The sequence below is a fragment of the Sarcophilus harrisii genome, chromosome 3 (assembly GCF_902635505.1).
Source record: "Sarcophilus harrisii chromosome 3, mSarHar1.11, whole genome shotgun sequence".
In the NCBI taxonomy this organism is placed as follows: domain Eukaryota; kingdom Metazoa; phylum Chordata; class Mammalia; order Dasyuromorphia; family Dasyuridae; genus Sarcophilus; species Sarcophilus harrisii.
Window position 1 is genome coordinate 389,085,945 of NC_045428.1, and position 20,162 is coordinate 389,106,106.

The following is a 20,162-nucleotide window of genomic DNA, read 5'->3' on the forward strand; positions in this document are numbered from 1 at the left end:
ATGATAGGTGCTATCATGAGCTGCATTTTGGGACAGTTCTTTGACAGTTTTCAGGTTTGAGAAGTGTAGAATTTTGTTGTGATGGCAGGGATGGATTTTTTCTCTGATAAAAAGCTCATGCTTTGAGATTTGGGTCCTAGAACCAAGAATTTAGAAAGCGAGATAAGGTTTCCTTCTGGTAATTTCTCTGTCTTATTCTTTGTATCCCTAAACACACCCATACCCACACCCACACCAAGTTTTTCCTCAGGGCAAGCAAAATAAAATATATTGCATCAGGGTTTAAAAACCTTTGATGTGATTAGGCTGGATTTTCTATTATCTAGTATGCAATTAACCTGAATTGTTTGTACTTGTGAATCAAGGAAAAGATGAGTAGCTTTTTTTTTTTTTTTTTCAAAATTATGCAATGAAAGTCATTGCAATTAAGTGGATTCAATCACTGTAGCTTGTGGCTATTTGTTTTGGCATTACCATACACTAATTTAAAGGTAGGCAGTGAAGGAAAATATTGAGGTTTCTGATGGCCCATGAAAATAATGACTGTTCACTTAGTTGTCATTTACTATATGAAGCCTTTTCTCATCACCCAGTTATCAGTCTTCCTCTCTCCATAATTTAGTTTTATTATTCTTAGAGTTTACATATGTACCATAGTGTACACATATTCCCTTTCTGTGTCTCTGTTTCTGTAGTTGTCTCTATTTGTCTCTCTTTTTACACACACACACACACACACACACACACACACATCACCAAGGTATGAGCTCCTTGAGGACAGGAATCTTATGCTTTTACCTTTCTAAATGCATAATCCCTACTTCAGTGCTCTCAAGTCAATTATTAAAATATGTGTGATTTAAACATGGATCATTCCATAGTTAAATTAGCTCTAATTGAAAATACTTTTCTTCTTCTGATTCAAATTTTCTTTATATGGTAGCAGTTCCAACTTTTGAAAATCAGAAAAAAAATATTATCTGGGAAAACTACTTTTCCTTATATATACATAAAATTCTTAACTTCACTAAGACTACCACCATATTGATTCACCTATGCTGTTACCCAAAAAAGATTTTATAGTATTTAATAATATAGAGATTGCATTTAGAATTGGTTGGAGGATGCTTACTTACCATATTAGTAGTTACGAGATGATGACACCATTTTAAAGAAATAAAAGGTTTGTGGGCATAGTAGTCTCTTGGAGCAAATAGCATTTTTAAAATATTAAGGTTAAGAAATATTTAAACAACATTGATGCTCCTGAGAAAATGGAAATAATATAAATAAGCATAATGATGATAAATTTTCAGCAAAACAAAGAAATTTCTTTTTTAGACCCATAGGCTTAAAAAAAATTCATTGTGTTTTGTTTTGATCAGGAAGGGAAAAGACTGAGAAAAAGAACTTTTCTGAGTTTGAGAAATGAGGAACCCAGTGTTTATTTTAAATACCATTAAAGCTCAGTCATAGAGAAAGAAGTAAGTATTTATATGGAGCACCAAGAGCTTAATATAGTGTAGTCTTAGAGTCTAGAGCCAGCATTATCATTTTGAGCCACATGCTAAAACCTAAACTGTATATTTAAAAGCTATAAATGTGTTGCCTGACTTAGATGTTCACCTTTCATTAAACATTTTTCTCCAGGTTTGACTCAAACACATGGGCATTTCTAAAGGTATTTTGTATTTATTTTGTAGCTTTAGAAGGGGACTATTTACAGTTGATCTTTAATGCAAATCATAACAGAAAGACATTAGGAATTAAGCACTGGGAATATTAAAGTTAAATTGCTAACATGTTTGCAAATGGCATTTCTAAATCATTACAAAGAAAGATTACTATAAAATAAATATTTATTCCTGGATAATAAGTACTATGGAAGAAGATGTACATGGTTCTAGAATTCAGTGGAGTGCTTCCCTGAAGATACACTACTGAATGATTATGGAGTGCCAAGATGGAGAATACTTCCTGAAGCCAAGCAATGGAGTTCCAGGGGATATTCAGAAAGGTTAGCAGTTCAGTTATTCACAAGAACCCTTTCTCTCCTCATTTCTGCGATTAATGGTCCCATTGATCTTCTCTTTCATTTACTCCTTCTTCTTCCTCTGGGAATGCTGAGTCATTCTGGTTTTTCATATGTTTAACCCCTGAAAGCAGAAAGACCATGTTTAAGCACTTTTAAAATGGAATTATAAATGACATTTATTTCTGTAAGATCTGCTGCTTTGTGGAAAGAGGGAAAACAACAACAAAAAAAAATTAAATGGAATATTTTCAAGGTGCTGGGTATTGTTTTGCTTTTATTCCCCCTCAACTCCAAGAACCTCAACAAAGTAGTCTTACGTAAACCTTTTAATTCACACAGCCATAGAACAGCATGGGGCCAAGTTTCCATTAGTAGTGACCTATCTTTTACAAATAAATCTTCTCCATTAAGAATTGCATCATAGCTTATTAAAAACCTGTTACCTATAGCCCCAGCTGACAGACTTCTATTGTAACACTAAGAGACTATTCACCTCAGATCCAGGATTTCTACTGGCATTCCTGCACTCTATTTGCACAAGAGTATTTGAAACTCTTGGAAATTAACATCATGAAATATTTAAAAGGGTACCATTGTCATAACTCACAAACAACTAAAGTATCATAATTGTTAGCATTCTTTATGCAACTAAATTCACATACTGGGCTATTAAGTTGCAAAGAATTGAGTATTTCTCCATGACTGATTTGTATTTATGTCTCTATTAAAATGTTTTTGACATGTAACCTAAAGTAGAACTTAGAAATAATGAATCTAGACTGCACTGGCCTCCAAAAATCCTTCCTCCCAAACTTCCTTGTATTTATCTACTTTGTATATGCACATATTTGGTCACATTTTATTTATTTTATGTAAATTTTTATATGCACTTCTTGTTTCCCTCACTAAAATTTAAACTCATGGCAAGAAAGGATAGTTTCATTATTTGTCCTATTCTCCTAGCACTTAACACAAGACTCGATATATAGTAGAAACTTAGTAAATACACTACTCTTTTGACTATTCCTTTGGGCCACAGAGATGGAAAATTTCTAATCTCAATCCCAAATATATAATGATAATATTTAATCCATGAAAATGCTACATGAAACAAGTCTAAAAATCTGAGAAAATGGAGATGCTAATTTTGGAGATACTACTCAAAAGCTCCTCAATTAGAAGAGGAGAACATGAAGAAATGTTAGAGCCCAGGTTCATTGTGTAATTAAGAAATCCAAGAAAAGAGAATACCTAGAAATACAGGCAATTAGAACAGCTGTTGACTTCATTTTCCAAGAGGACTGATGACATCACCTGTGATGTCTTGACTTGCATGTAATTGGATTTAAGTGGGACAGAGTTGTGCAGTCATCGGATTCACTCTGTCTTCCAAAGTCATAGAAGTCCAGTGGCAAGAAAAAAGTCTAGATAACTGGGTGATAGCCTGAGAAATGATGGATGACCTTGGCATTTTTAAGTGGCTGACAGAAGGATTTAATTTCTGTTGGTTACTCTCAACTTGGTTTAGATTATCTGCAGAGGCAGTTTTACTGGGATGATTTATCATTCATATTTCAACTTTTTGGAGCCACAAGTGACAGTTGGGTGATGGGTAGATGCCAAAGGTAAATGAGCAACCCTGAAAAAGAACTCAGCAATTCCTCATCCCAGAGGTGCTAGTCCTCCTAAACACCCCAAAAAATGACAAGAAAGTGTCACTGCTTACGTGGCAGAGGAATGGAGTATAAGAAAACTGGAAAGGCAGAAGGGAATCAGGTCCCAAAAGGCTTTGTATGCCAAACAAATTTCTATTTGATCCTGAAAGTGATAGTCACTAGAATTTATTAAATAATAAGATTACATGGTCAGATACATGTTTTAGGAAGATTAATATGACAACTAGGTGAAGAATGGACTGGAGTGGGGAGAGACTTTATGGCAGGAGACCAATCAGCAGGCTATTCCAATAATCAAGGCATGAAGTGATCAGGGTCTATAACACAATGATGGCAGTGTCAAAGGAGATAAAAAGAAGCACACAAGAGAGGTTTCAAGAATAAATTTGACAGAAATTGGCAACAATGAATATAAGGGTTGAGGTGAAGAGAGAATGAGGATTAAAGATGACAGCTTTCAGGCCTGAGACACTTGGAGGATAGTGGTAGTAATAGTAAGTAAAACTTAATAGTAATAGTAATTACTACATTAATAATAATAGTAACTAGTAATAGTAATAGTTTGGGATATAGGAAGAGTTTGTAACAAAGAAAATGAGTTTAATTTTGGACATAGTGAGTTTGAGATATCTTTAGGACATTCAATTTGAGATGTCTAATAGATAGAGATGTAACTCTGAAAGTTGTGGCTGGATAATAAGAATCATTAGCACTGATATGTTCATTGAATCCGTGGTTGTTGAGAAATTGTCAAGTAAAATAGCATAAGGAAGAAAAAGAAGAGGGCCCTGGAGAGACCCAGGGTCAGGGGACCCACTTTTAGGCCTATATACAGAACATTTGGCTGAAACCTATATTTGCTATTAAGGAAAAAAACTGACTTCATGACTTTGGAAACTATATTATTTAGGACACTGGAAAGAACATGTGAATTTTAGAATTAAAAATACCACCATTGTAGTGATAGTCACAACAATAATGGTGGCAGACCCATTGATTTCTTAGGAGACTTTCCATTAGAGGACTTTTTAGGTCATGCTTCCTTTTTGGTTGACAAGTCATTACATCATCTTTAATCTAGGGAGGAAATAGGTCATTTTATTTCGTTAACACTGGAATATAAGAAACCCTAACCTTTAAAGCTATTCCCAAACTTGAACCCTCCCAAGATATCTTGGGGTATATTGGCTAGATTTCTTTCTTAAGGACCATATCTTAAACCAAAACCACTATGATTCTCATACTAATAGATTCCAGACCAAACCCCATTTGGTCATTGTTTGGTCCTGATTGCTTCAGATTGAATGCAAATAGCAATCATTTCTGTTTTGGCCAGAAATTCTGAGGGTCTTCCCCTTCCAGATTTATTTATTTAGATTTTTCTTTTGACTATGTGAAACAGGAGATTCTTTGCCTCAATTGCTACCTAGCTTAATTGGTGAATGAATGGGGCCTCAGGCAAACAGATCTGTTGAAGACCTTAGTTTAAAAAAGGCAAGATCTTCCACTGCATCCAGAGTCATCTTCAGTCATCCTGATCTATATCTGACCAGATGGTTCTGGAGGGGAAAGTGAGGAAGGTGAATTTGCCCAGAATTCCCTCACTTAAATCCAATTCACTTGCTTGTCATGGCATTACCTCCCTGATGTTATGGTCCTCTTTGAGAACGAAGGACAAACAACAACAGCAAGTGGATGAGATGCAGACTAGCTGAAAGTATTAAGCGTTTCTGTTGTCCGTTCACCAATCATATCTGGCAAAGTATATAACTATTATTAATGGATTGCTATTTGTTCTATTTTGCAGTTTGAAAATTATTTCCTTTGTTGAAGAAGATTAGAACAAATTAGTTTCATACTTCAGATTTTTTTTCTCTATTAACATCATGTCACCTTCTCTAATCAAAATATGATTGTAATTTCTCCTGATTGGTGCTAGTTAAGCCATTCAGAGCCACAAATAGATTTTCCTTTCTTCAGCTGAGAAGAATGGCAAACACATTGGTCTTGGAGTCAGAAGTGAAGAGTTAAGACTGAAATGTCTAGTTCTGTGCCTGATAGCTCTGGACTCTTTGTTCTTCACATTCCTTCACCTTTTAAAGGTAGATAATACTTTCAGTAACTTACTGGCAATTATTTTGAAGAAAGTATTTCTAAACCCTCAATAAGTAAATGGGAGTTGTAATATGATATTTGAAGATAACTATTACCCTTTCCAATCTTTTCTTCAATTTTAAGAGAACTACAAAATCTCAGAGGTAAATGGAACATCAGAAACCATCTAGTCCAATTCTGTACTTAGTTGAAAATCTCCTATGTAAAAGTACCAGACAGGGTAGAAAAGGTATGATAAGCCAAAATAAATTGTTTCAAATAAAACAGAAGAAGAAGCAGAGTGGCACAGTGGGAAGAGCAATTTAGTGAGAGGACCTGCATTCAATGTTGCACTTACTACTTTGGACAAATGACTTCACCACTAGAGATCTCAATTTCTTCATCTGTAAAAATGAGAGGCTTGAAATCCATGATTTTTAAGGTAACTTCCATATCTAAATCTCATGGCTTTTTCTATCCAATTGCTTTTATCTTGGCCAAAAAGATGGCTTTGCCATTAACAAACTAGCTAGTCAGCCAAACATAATATATTTTAGTAGATCAGGAGCCATTTTTGGCATTTTCAATTTCAATACTACCGTATTTTATTAACATATGACTACATTATTATACACATTATACTATACATTATAAATAGATGGGTATTAATATAATGTTTTCATATATATTTTTCATATATTATATACATTATATATTTTATATATATAATATAACATGCTATAATAAATACATTATATATATTAATATATGACTACTGTCATATATTTAAATTTGTTGATCAGGATTTTGACTAAAACCCTAGCCTTAGAGATGATTTTTTTAAAACTTCCTTTTCCTCAATTGCATAACTTTGCAAATAGGTGGGATGGAGTCAGCAACTGTGTTGGATATATTAATGTGGTTTTGGCACCATTTTCCCTAGATAATTCAGCATGTCATCATTGATTTTATTACCTTGTGCTTGGGTTAGATTGAGCAACAGGTAGATACTTTAGGTCTCAGCATCTTAAATTGTGGGTCACAATCTCATATGGGGTCTCATAACTGAATGTGGGGCTCATAAAATTATGATTTATTATCAGTGAATGTTTGATTTGTACACCTATTTTATATGCCTACATACCCAGAGTATACCATAAAAATTTTTAGAGTGAAAAGGAATCATAAATAAAAACTGTTTAAGAAACCCTGCTTTAAATGATACCCTAGTAAAGATATAACAGATACAGATTACTTGAAAAAATTTTTTAGATCATTCAACAATCACACTTGGCAAAGCATTTATCTGTTGTTAGTGGATTATTGTTTGTTCTATGTTGCAGCATGAAATTTTTTTCTTGTTGAAGAAAACCAAAAAAATTAGTTTTACACCCCAACTTTCGCTGTCACCTCTGTTAGGAAAGATGACCTTTCCTAAGTCAAGGGGCTATCATTTCCTAGCTCCAGGATAGCTTTTAAAAAATCAAATTGAATATCATTTTTTTCAGTCAACCAAAATCTCCTGCCTCTTTTTCTCAGTATTCCTCTCCCCATTAAGAAAAACAAAAGCGCGCTCGCATGTGTGTGTGTGTGTGTCTCCTTTTGTACCCCAAGTTTTATACTTCTCTGTTAAGATGTGATAGCATATTTTACCATGATTCTTTTAAAATCATTGGTCATCATGCTAATTCTAAATCTTCAGTTGTTTTTCTTTACTATATTGTTGTCTTGCATAAATTCCTTTCCCAAACTGTGCATACCCTTTGATCCAGCAGTGTTTCTACTGGGCTTATACCCCAAAGAGATACTAAAAAAGGGAAAGGGACCTGTATGTGCCAAAATGTTTGTGGCAGCCCTGTTTGTAGTGGCCAGAAGCTGGAAAATGAATGGATGCCCATCAATTGGAGAATGGTTGAGTAAATTGTGGTATATGAATGTTATGGAATATTATTGTTTTGTAAGAAATGACCAGCAGGTAAAGTTACCCATGCATATAACCTGTAAATAAAAGGCTATTAAATAAAAAAAAAAAAAAAAGAAATGACCAGCAGGACAAATACAGAGAGGATTGGCGAGACTTACATGAACTGATGCTGAGCGAAATGAGCAGAACCAGGAAATCATTATATACCTCAACGACGATACTGTATGAGGATGTATTCTGAAGGAAGTGGATTTCTTCAATAAAGACAAGATCTAACTTAGTTTCAATTAATCAAGGATGGACAGAAGCAGCTACACCCAAAGAAAGAACATTAGGAAATGAATGTAAACTGCTTGCATTTTTGTTCTTCTTCCCAGGTTATTTATACCTTCTAAATCCAATTCTCCCTGAGCAACAAGAAAACTGTTCACTTCGGCACACATATATTGTATCCAAGATCTACTGTAATCTATTTAACATGTATAGGACTGCTTGCCATCTTGGGGAGAGGGTGGAGGGAGGGAGGGGAAAAATCGAAACAAAAGTGAGTGCAAGGGATAATGTTGTAAAAAATTACCTGGCATGGGTTCTGTCAATAAAAAGTTATTTAATAAAAAAACAAAAAACAAAAACAAACAAACAAACAAAAAACCAAAAAAAAAAAAAAAAAAACCAAAAAATAAATAAATTCCTTTCCCAGTTTGCTCACTTCACTCTACATCAGTTCATACAAGTCTTTCCATGTTTCACTGAAATTATCTCTTTCATCATTCTTACAGCACAATGGTATTCTATTATATTTAATGTAACACAACTTGTCCAGACATTCCCAATTAATGAGCATCCCTTTAAATCTCCATTCTTTGCTATCATCAAAAGAGATATAAGTATTTTTGCACATCCTTAAAGTTTTTTTTTACTTAGGACTAATTTTTTTCTTAATCTACCTTTTCTCTTAGACAGCTAGGTGGAATACTGGATTGCAGATCTTGGAATTAGAAAGACCTGATTTTAAATCTGGCTTTATATCACAGTTCTCTCTGCTTGTTATGCCCAACTGTGTATGTGCATGTGCATGTGTGTGTATGTGTTTGTATGTGTGTGTTCCTTCTTTTGACCAATTTAAATCATTCTTCACACTCCTTGTTTGTATAGATTTCTGCTTATATGGTTCAATTAAGTGAGGCAATTGTGTGCTTTATGCCTTATGTATTCCTCTTCCTCTTCTTTTTCATTCTTCTTTTAAGATCAGAACATAACAGAATTAATATTAGGCCTTATGTCTAATTAGACTCCTTCTATGACCCCTGATAATGATAGGGTTCAGAAGGTATACACATATCATCTTCCCATGCTATAATTAGAATAATAAATAGTTTAGTTTATCTTTGTTCAATCATTTCAATTGTTCAATTGCCATTCAATCTTTTTTCAGTTGTGTGTGACTCTTCGTGACCTCATTTGGGATATTCTTGGCAAAAACACTAGATTGGTTTTCCATTTCCTTTTCCAGCTCATTTTACAGATGAGACTATTCAAGCAAACAGGGTTAAATAGTCTGTTCAGTGTCACTCAGCTATTCTGAAGTCAGATTAGAACTCAGGAATCTTCCTGACTCCAGGCATTGAGTTTTATTCACCTAGCTGACTTTTATCCTTGTTTAGTCAATTATCCTTGCTTATTCATATTTATCTTTTTATATTAAACTCCTATGTTTTTATTCAAAATTTCTACATGGCTCTGATCCGTAATGCTTGGATATCCTTTATTTCATTTTTTCACCTATAAAGTCATACTCAATTTTGTTATATAACTTATTCTTGTTTGTAAGTCTGTATCAAGTATTACAAACTCTCTGCTCCTGATAATGATAGCTGCTAGGTAGTATTCGATTCAGACTATCTTTTTGGTACTTTCTTTTTGGCTGCTTGAAGCATTTTTTCCCTTTGATCTGGAAACTATGGATTTTGGCTATAATATTCTTGGGAGTTTTCATTTTTAGTTTTTTTTTTTTCCCCCAAGATATGAGCAGTGTATTCTATTTCCATTTCACCCTCTGCTTTGAAGAGCTCTGGGAAATTTTATGATTTCTTGAAATATGATGTTTAGAATTTTTTTTTGGGGGGGGAAGGGTCATGTCTTTATATAATTTAATGACTCTTAAATTTTCTCCTTGATATGTTTCCTGGTCAGTTATTTTTTCTGATATTTACATTTTCTCTTTTTTCCTTCAATATTTTGACTTAGTTTTAATATGAATTGTTGTCTAAAGAATTCATTCTAATTTTCAGGGAGATAGCATCTTGGGCTACCAAGCTGTTGATTACCTTTCTAATCTTTCTTCAATAACATTTCTTTTTGAATACTTTCTTTTAGTATTCTCAATTCCCTTATTTTTTTTTAAAGCATTTTTTCTTAATTCTTGTTTTAGCTATTCTAGAGATCCTAGTTAGATGTTTTTATTTGAGGCTTTTTCAATGTTTTGTAATAATTTTCTTCTTCTAGGTTTCTGTCTTCAATGTGCCTGTCATCATAATAGTTTTTTATAATGAAATTCCTTTGTCTGTTTATCTGTTCATTCTTCTAACCTACTTCCTGATTTCAGATTTTATGTTACTTATGGTTAGTCTCTATACACTTCTGCAATGAATGTCTGGGCTGGTCCTGCTGCCATTTTCTTGAAATATTTGCAACTCTGCTATTTCAGGCTCCTGAGGAATCATTAATATTGGGTGCCTGCAAGTTTTAGTGTTCCAAAATAGTCTAATTAAGGATAAAATCTGATTTCTGCGCCCCTGGTTGAGTTTTACAAGTTCTAACCTGGGTTTGGGTGTGAACTACAGATTTTGTAACTTGTCTCATTTAGAGTTCAAGTAGACCACTTCTGAACTCAATCACTAACAAGCCACCTGGAAATCTCTTCAGAGCAACAGCACTAGGACTTCCATTTATTCTGAGATTCCTGAACTAGTTATGCCTCTATACCTTCAGACTGATCTCTAAACTAGAATTAAGAGCCTAGGGTCTCATTTGGAGATTATTGGGGTCTAAGCCACATAGCTACTTCATGTTTCTGGATTTGCTCCTTGCTTAGTAGACAGGATATGATTCACCATTCTGGGATATCTACCAAAGATGTTGGTGAGGAACAGAGACATCAGTTGGCACCAGTTTGATAACCTAACACAATTTAGCATCCTCTATTCTGTATCAGGGACTTCTTATTGCCCTGTTCACAGCATTCAGTGTCCTAGAATTCACTGCAGGTATACTCCTAACCTGACTCCTTCCCCAGTGACTGCAGAATTCTGTCTCTCAATGGCAATCTGAACTGAAAAAATTACTCACTGTGATTTTTTTTCTTGTTTTTTCAATCAAGATTTTGTCTAGTGAGTTTTTGATTTATTTGGAGTATTTGATTTATTTGTGTGTGTCTGTGTGTTTGTGCACATGTGTGTGTGGTGGTGGAAAGGAGAAGGAAACCATTGTACATCTGTCTTCCAACTTGGCTCTCCTCACAAGGATAGCTTTTTAAAAAACTTTATTTTTTTGGTTTTCATTAACATTTTTAGGATTCTTAGGCTCATTGCAGGCCTTAGCTGTTTTGATATCATATGCATATTTTCTTGCTTTTCTTGTATTTGTTATGGAAATAGGATTAATGATTCCCAGAAAACCTAGCCCAAAGTATCTTGGGATTCTTAGAAGAGTTCTACTAAGACAATATAAAAAAGTAATGATGTTTAAGAGGCCCATTGTAAGCAGCTATCTAATTTCCAAGGTATAAATCCTATGCTCTTTTTGCTCTAGGCCTTCCAGACTAAGTAAATTGTATAATAATGAAACTATAATTGGCCAAAATTTATCTCATGAGGCTTGGTAATGCCCATGTTATTATTTCTTCAATCATAGATCATAACTAATATGGCAACAAATAGGAATTAACTATAAATGGCACAATTGTGTCAAATAAACCTACACTTTCACATTTACAGCTATTAAGTGTAATATTTCCTACTAGATATTCTAACTCCCACACTAGTTAATCTCTTTATGAGAGTAATATTCATTTAAACACATGCAGTGAGGCAAAATTCTTTAGACATAATTTTCTCAGATAAATTCTCCCTTCTCAATTTAATAGATTCTGATCTTCGTTTCTCCCATGCAATAATTTTTTTGCTTGAAGTTCATCTATAACACGTAGCATATTATTATAGTTTGAAAGTGGGAAATCTGCAACAAATTCTTCAAGTTCTAAAGAAGTTTTACATAATGAAGTTGTAAAACATTTAATAATTAGTTTTTGATTGGGTAACTTGCCTTTGTAGTTTGAAATAGCTTTAAAGGAAACAAAGTTCGTAAAGTTGACTTTACATAAAGAATTCTGAAAGGTGTGAGAAAATCGGACAGAATCATGTATGAAGAGAGTTTAGAAAAACGTGTGCCAAGAGATTATAAAGTAAAAATAATTAAATATTTTATGTAAATAAAAATATTTTAAAGCACTTTGTTGTTGTTCTTGACATTCTGTGTAGTTGTATGCTTAGATATCTAATTTGGCATCACTGTAACATTCTACAGTCTTCTGAGTAGATCCAACCAATGAATATATCAAGAAGTTTCGCGAGCAAGAACAATTTGTGTGAAATACTACTCTTTATATATTGTGTATCATTAAGGGATCATTATCTTTGATTGTTCTGAGTGTGCTAATTTATGCAAATTTCTGTTTTAGGATAGGTAGCTTAGCCCTACTATAGAGTAAGCTTCATGAAGATCATGTCTTTTTAACTTTCTATCGAAGGATTCCCTTTCCCAAAGTAAAAAACAAAAACAAAAATAAAAACAGGAAATGTACTCTTTCTCTCTCCTCCCATTGCCTTTTGGCTAGCTTCCTTAGACTTTTTTGGTCTTTTTTTCCCCCCATTAGTTTATTTATTTTTAAATTTTTTCGATAGTATTTTATTTTTTCCAAATACATGCAAAAGATAGTTTTTAACATTCATCTTTTCAAAACCTTGTGTTTCATTTTTTTCTCCCTCTTTTCTCCTCTCCCTCACCCCAAGACACAAGCAATCCAATATAAGTTAAACATGTGTAATTTTTCTAAGCGTATTTCCATATTCACCATGCCATGCAAGAATAATCAGATCAAAAGGGAAAAAATGTGAGAAAGAAAAAAAAAAAAAACAATGCAAACAACAACAATAACATGGTGAAAATACTAAGCTTTGATCCATATTCAATCTCCATAGTTCTCTCTCTAGATGGGGATGACACTTTCAATCCCAAATCTATTGGAATTCCCTTGAATCACTACATTGTTGAAAAGATACAAGTCCATCTCAGCTATTGTTACTATGTACATACTCTTGTTGTTACTATGTACAATGTAACAATATTCACTTGGTTCTTCTCACTTCATTCAGGATCAGTTTATATAAGTCTTTCCAGACTTGTGAAATCAGTCTGTTCATCATTTCTTATAGAACAATAATATTCCATTATATTCATATAACATAACTGATTCAACCATTCCCCAGCTAATAGGTATCCACTCAATTTCAAGTTCCTTGCCACGACAAAAAAGTCTGCTACAAAAATTTTTATACATGTGGGTTCCTTTCCTTCTTTTATGATCTCTTTGGGATACAGACCCATTAGAGACATTGCTAGATCAAGGGATATGCACAATTTTATATCCCTTAGGCATAGTTGCAAATTAGCTTCCTTACACTTAAGAAAAGAGAGTCATAACTATATTATAAAGCCATGGTCATCAAAACCATTTGTTATTGGCTAAGAAATAAAGTAGTGAATCAGGTTAGGCAAAAGACACAATAGTCAATTATTATAGAAATCTTTAATAACCCCAAACCCCCCCACTTCTGGAATAAGAATTCATTATCTGACAAAAATTGCTGGAAAAATTAAAAAATATTATGCCAGAAACTAGGCATTGATTAGCATCTCACACTCTATACTAAAATAAGGTCAAAATTGGTTCATGATTTAGACATAAAAATGATAACATAAGCAAATTTGTAGAGCAATGAATAGTCTAATGTTAGATCTGTAGAGATGGAAGGAATTATGGCCAAAGAAGAATGAGAGAACATTATGAAATGAAAAATGAGTAATTTTGAGTAAATTAATTTTAAAAGGTTTTGCACAAATAAAACTGATTCAGTCAAGATTAGAAGGGAAACAGAAAATTAAGAAACAATTTTTATATTCAACGTTTCTGATAAAGGCCTCATTTCTAAAACACATAGAGAATTGAGTCAAATGCAAATGAAGATAACTCACATCTATCAGATTGGCTAAGATGATGAAAAAAGATAAAGATAAATGTTCAAGGGGATGTAGGAAAACTGGGACCCCAAAGGGCTATAAAACTGTATATATACTTTGATCCAGCAGTATTATTACTACTGAATCTATATCTCAAAGAGAGCATAAAAAGAGGGAAAAGGAACCACATTTGCAAAAATGTTTGTTACAGCTATTTTTGTAGTGGCAAGGAATTATTGGTTGGGAAATTACTGAATAAGTTAAGGTATATGAATGTAATGGAATATTATTGTTCTATAAAAAATGATGAACAAGCTAATTTCAGAACAGCCAGGAAAGACATACAAAAACTGATGCTGAGTGAAGTAAGCAGAACTATGAGAACACCGTACACAATTACAGCAAGATCATGTGACAATCAATTGTTATGGACTTGGCGCTTTTCAGAAATGTAGTGATCAAGGACAATTCCAATAGACTTAGGATACAAAATGCCATCTACGTCTGCCATCTACGTCTAGAGATAGAATTATGGAAACTGGATAAGAATCAAAATATAGTATTTTCACCTTTTACTTTATTTGCTTTTTCTTTCTCATTTTTTTTTTTCTCTTTTGGTTTGATTTTCTTGTACAACATGACACATATGGAAACATATTTAAAAGGAGTATATATGTTTAGCCTATGTCAGATTGTTTGCTGTCTTAGGCATGAGGGAGATAAGGGAGGAAGGGAGGGAGAAAAATTTGGAACACAAAATCTTACAAAAATGAATGTTGGAAACTATCTTTATGTGGAAAAATAAAATACTATTGAGAAAAAAAGAAAGAAAGAGTCATAGATTCACATAATTTTAGAGCTAAAAGAAACTTTAATTATCTGCTTCAACTTCCTTATTTTACAGATGGATAAACTGAGGTGTAGAGAAACAAAGTGATTTGTCCAAAGCCAGAACAGGGCCCTCAGGTGAAAAAAAAAAAGAGATTTCTAGGCGAAGGGGTAATGCAGAGAAGAATGAAAAAAAAAAATGACCTAATCTGAAAGTTTGCTCAAGACCTTTTTTTGTTTCTGTAACCATATTTTTCACGAGAGAATTTGCGGTAAGGCAGAGTGGAATAATTATTTTAAAACCTGAAATATTACAAATTGAGAATTTATGTAACTTGGCTCAAAAAAGGGCTTCCATCTCATTAGGTAAATCTTTTCTGGAGTGGCTGTGGAAGAACAAGGACAAGAATCATACATGATGAGAAGGCATAGATGGTCACAGTTTTCACCAGTGGAAAGAAAGATCATAGATCCATATATTCAATTTAATGGATAATTGAACAGACTTATTTTATAGTCACATATATAGTCAACTTATATTAGCATACATATAAAACTATATGAGAAGGGGCTTCAAGGTGGCCTTTTTCTATTTTAGACTTCTAAAAAATCAATAAATAATAATAATAAAATTTATATTCCCATTGAATCATTTAAAAAATCTTAGCCTATCCTTGTTAGAAGAGGCTCAAATCACAAGTTAAGTTAATAGAATGCCTTCCATCTCTCTCTTCTATAGGAGTTGTCCATTGAGAGCTCTAAGGGTTCTGAAGTTGTAGCACTTCTCTCCCAAGCCTGTTTTCCCTCCCTAACCCCACTGGGGCAAAGCCCAGCTCCCCCATCTACATATTCATTACTCCACAAGTAATTAGGCTACCTCTCACACCCCAAATTTTGTTATTTGGAGTGAATAAAAGATCTAGCTGTTATGCCTCAGTTTCTCTGCATTATAATATCTCAGTTTTCCTGCTTCAGTTTTCCTGAATTATTCTGTCTCAGTTTCCCTGATGGCAATCTGCCCTTCCTGACCATTAGGACTGAGATAATTAGGGCTGTGGAGCTCTGGCTGCTCTGGCATTCCAATGAGTCATAAAACTCCAGATGGTTTATCTCAAATACCTAGATGGCAGCCTCTATCTTTTCTGGTCCAGACTTCCTGACTCCTGCTCGACCACCTTCTTATCAGAATTTATGATCCTTCCTCCTTACCCCAACCTTTCAGAATTGAATTATGATCCTTCCTGGAATTTCCACTCACACAATGTTCTCTCTCCACCCCCCTCCCCCATCTTTGTTTCCCTAATTGCTGAAGCCCTATAAAAGTTTCTGCAATTACTGGCATGTTGCTGGATGCTTTGAGACAAGACTCCCATTCAGCTGGTTGGGGAGTTGAACATGGATCTTTTTCAGCCACCAATCCAAATTCTCCACTATTAAAATATTTAAAACCTCTAATCTCTGTCTTACTTCAATTTCTCCAGCATTATATAGCTAAGAGATCTAAAAATAGTGTCTCTTTAGAAGTCACTTTATCTCTCATTATCCCAGTTCCCTCATATATATATTGCTAGGACCCTCTTTCAGCACTACAAAATTTCTCTGGTTCTATTTGCATTTTGAGTCTCAAGCCCAAGGGTCACACTCTTCTGTGCATATGTAGAGAGGAAGACAGTATTTTATTTATTTACTTATTCTGAAAGTTACCAACAGTGTAAATTTGTTTTGAATTTTTCTATTTTTATCATAGTTTTTATGTGTGTGTGTGTGTGTGTGTGTGTGGACTATTTATATTTCTTCTATTCACAAATCCTTTCTCTATTACTTCCTCTGAGAAGGGAGACTGGGTTAGTAGCATGTTGAAAGTAAAATGGAATCCAAATGATACATTCCTTAGGGCTACTGGAAGAATTTTCATCAGAGTTGTTTGACTTGATTTCATTTTTATTATCTTAGTTACCAGTATCCATGTAAACTATGATCAAACTATGATCAAACTGCTCCAAGTAAATTTCAAAATCAGGGATATTATTTAAAAGATTCAGGATATGAGAGGCATTGCTCTACCTTTCTTCCCTCTTGTACTTCAAAGCACATGAGTAATATCTTTGGGAGGACAAATCCTGTCATAGTGCCCACCATATTGCCCACCCAGACAGTCCTGAAGGGGGTTCTATGCATTCAACTCACTTGTAGAAGCTTCATGTTATGGTTAGAGTACTAGATTTAAGGTCAGGAAGAAATAAATGGAAATTCCATCTCTGACATTAACAATCTGGGTGATTAAATAAGCAAGACAATCACTATGAAATGCAGGTTTTTTCATTCACGAAATTGCAATGATATACATAAAACCTATCTCAATGAGTTGCTGTAAGACTCAACTGAAATACTATATTCAAAGTGTTTTAAAGATCTTAAAAAATACTATTTAAATGGGTAAAATCATGGATCATGGGCTCAGATTTGCACTTTCTGGAAGGTTAGATGGAACATTTATAGATATTCGTTGACTGGTTCCATTCTAGCTCATGATCTCCTTTGGATCTTTTGAGATTCAAGAGCTTTCTGGAAGCAATGATAAAAGCTTCTCTATTGAATTCTTGACAACTAATTATTCAGCATCTGCTGAGCCAGAGATAGGTGGAGAGAACATATTCTGGCCAGAGAAAGGAAAGGCATTCTAATCCTTCCATTCAGCTTTCTAGAGAGCAATGCAAAATAATCAGCCTCCTTCTTAGGCATCAGTGCTACTACAGAGGGTCAGGTCATCATCCCTTGCATATTCAAACTTAGTAGATGCTTAAAGAATTCTTCTACATAACATAGTCAAGTCCTTCACTCATACAAAGCTATCAGCAAGCCCCCAAAGTTACATGCAGTAGAACCAGGCAGGGAATATCAATGTTCAATATAAACCCCTAGGAAGGGAATATCTGAGCATATTCCATGCCTATGTTACACCAGCTATTATTGTTACCACTTCAAAAGCACAGACTTCTGGTACTGTTTATTTTAATTGAGGAAAGTAAGAAGCCAATAAATAAAACAATCAATAAACAAATATTTATTAAGTTCCAACTTTATTCTGGACACCAGGTAGGGATACAAAGGCAGAAATGTTATGGGTAGAAAAGGGAATAAAATGGAAAAGAAGTTTATTCCCTCCTATTATACAAGGAAAGCTAGATTAGGTGTCAAAAAAACCCTTGGGTTTCAATTTCTGCACTTGCACTACTCTTAGGCAAGATAGTTACCTTCTCTGTGCCTTCATTCCTGTACTGGTAAAATGATGGAGTTGGATCCTATAACCTCCAGTGAAGTCTCTGGCCCTTAAAACTATGTTCTCTCCCTCCAACAAGAAGAGAAAACAAAACATTTACTACCTATGTTTTATTGGCACTAATATGGCATTTCAATTTATCAGGAATTAACCAATTTAGATGCTTAAATTCTTTCCAGCAAGATAAAATGCAGACTAAGTTTTCTCAAGTGAATGGAATTTGTGTTTTTACCCAACATATAATGATACTTTCCTCAACAAAAGTTAGTCCCATTGGTGAGATTATGAATCCTAAGAGAGAAGCAACTGTGAACTCACAGGAACTGAGAATGATGAACAATCCAATGACTTTCCTATTGCTTAAAATTTCCTTTCATCAAAAAAGAGCTAATCTTCTGATTTTAGTACCACAATCAATTTCAGAATCTCTTTGGTCTATATCATATCCTGGGAGTATTTCCTTTTTCATCATTTTCTGAGATCTTCCTTTCTGACAGCACCTCTTCAATGTTATCTCTATTCTGCTGGCATTCTGTTTTGAAGCTGTTCAGCTCAAAGAACTCTTGATTCCTATGGCCCTTGCTCAATCTGTGGTCACTTAATTTGAGCACTATTGTATGTCTCATGCTCAAGTTTCTAATTTTTTAGCTCAGATCATAGTTTCTCTTGCCCTTCCGAATGTTCCATGGATTACATGGCTCCAAGCATTTTCTCTGATAGTCTCCCTTGCTTGGAACACTCTCACTTCCAATATGATTACTGATCCCCCTAGTTTCCTTTTAAGTACCAACACAAATCTCACCTTCTTCAGGAAGCCCGCTCTATCCCTTCTTAATTCTAAAGCTTTGTCTCTTTTAATAATTTTCTATTTCTCCTATGTATGGTTTCTTTTGTATATATTTTTACATGTTGTCTCTTCCATTAAACTCTAAACAACTTGAGGCCAGAGAATGTTTTTTGTCTCTGTATCCCCAGCACTGAGTACAGTGCTGTCACATAATAGGTGCTTTATACATGTTTATAGAATGAATTAATTTTCTTTGTTTCACTCTTACATCATTTGGTGATTTCATCAACTCCTATGGATTTATTTTCCTTCTTTATATTAATAATTCTCATGTCTATTTTGTCCCAAACTTTCTGCTGACCTCCAATCTCATATATCTCCATTTGCCTTCAGACATTTTGAGTTGTATGTCTAGTAGACATCTTAAACTCAATATGGCTAAAATGAAACTCATCATCCCCCCCAAATTTTCCTCTCTCCTCCCATTTTCCTATTACTGTAAAAAGCATACCATCCTCTCAGTCTTTCAGGCTCACAACCTAGAATTCATCATTGATTCCTTACTATATTTCACAACCTTCCATATCTAAGCTATTGCTAAAGCCTGGCAATTTAATCTTTGCAGCACCTCCTGAACACAGTTCCTTTTTTGCCTCTGACACTACCAATACTCTAGCACAGATGCTCAGTACTTGTCTTATTGCACTATCCTATTGGTAAGTTAGTCTGCCTCAAGTCTCTCCCCACTCCAATATATTCTCCATTCAGTTATTAAAATTATTTTCCTAAAATTAGAAGTTCTGATTATGTCACACATGCTATTCAATAAACTCTAGTAGCTTCCTCTTGCCTCCAGGAACAAATACAAAATGCTAGATTTGGCCTTTCAAGCTTTTCATAACATAGTCCTTCATAACTTTCTAGTCTCCTTAATACCTTACCCCCCAACATATATTCTTCATCCCACTGACACTGACTTCCTGGCTGTTCTGCAAAAAAATCACTCCATTTCTCAGCTCTGGATGTTTTCTCTGGCTATACTCTGTAGCTGAGAATTTCTTTGCTTTTCCCACTTTGACTACTGACCTCCTTGACTTTTTTTTAAAAAAATACCAGCTAAAACTCCATTTTTTACAGAGAGCTTTCTCGAACCTCTCTTAATTCTAGTTTATTCTCTTTTAATTATTTCCCAAAGAGAATGGCCATCGTGAATTCTTCACATGACCAAACCCCTACTTTTG

The 20,162-nt window shown here is 34.2% G+C and overlaps 1 protein-coding gene across 2 annotated transcripts in view; it reads right to left on the reverse strand.

Moving 5' to 3' along the window:
* Positions 1-1,841: 1,841 nt before the first annotated feature.
* PPP1R1C (protein phosphatase 1 regulatory inhibitor subunit 1C) overlaps positions 1,842-20,162 on the reverse strand; it is a 175,750-nt gene continuing 157,429 nt past the window's right edge. For both annotated transcript variants that reach the window (XM_031960369.1, XM_003764022.4), the window contains exon 5: positions 1,842-2,156. In XM_031960369.1, the coding sequence (XP_031816229.1) occupies positions 2,142-2,156 (15 nt within the window). In that variant the 3' untranslated portion in view covers positions 1,842-2,141. The remainder of the gene's footprint in view (positions 2,157-20,162) is intronic.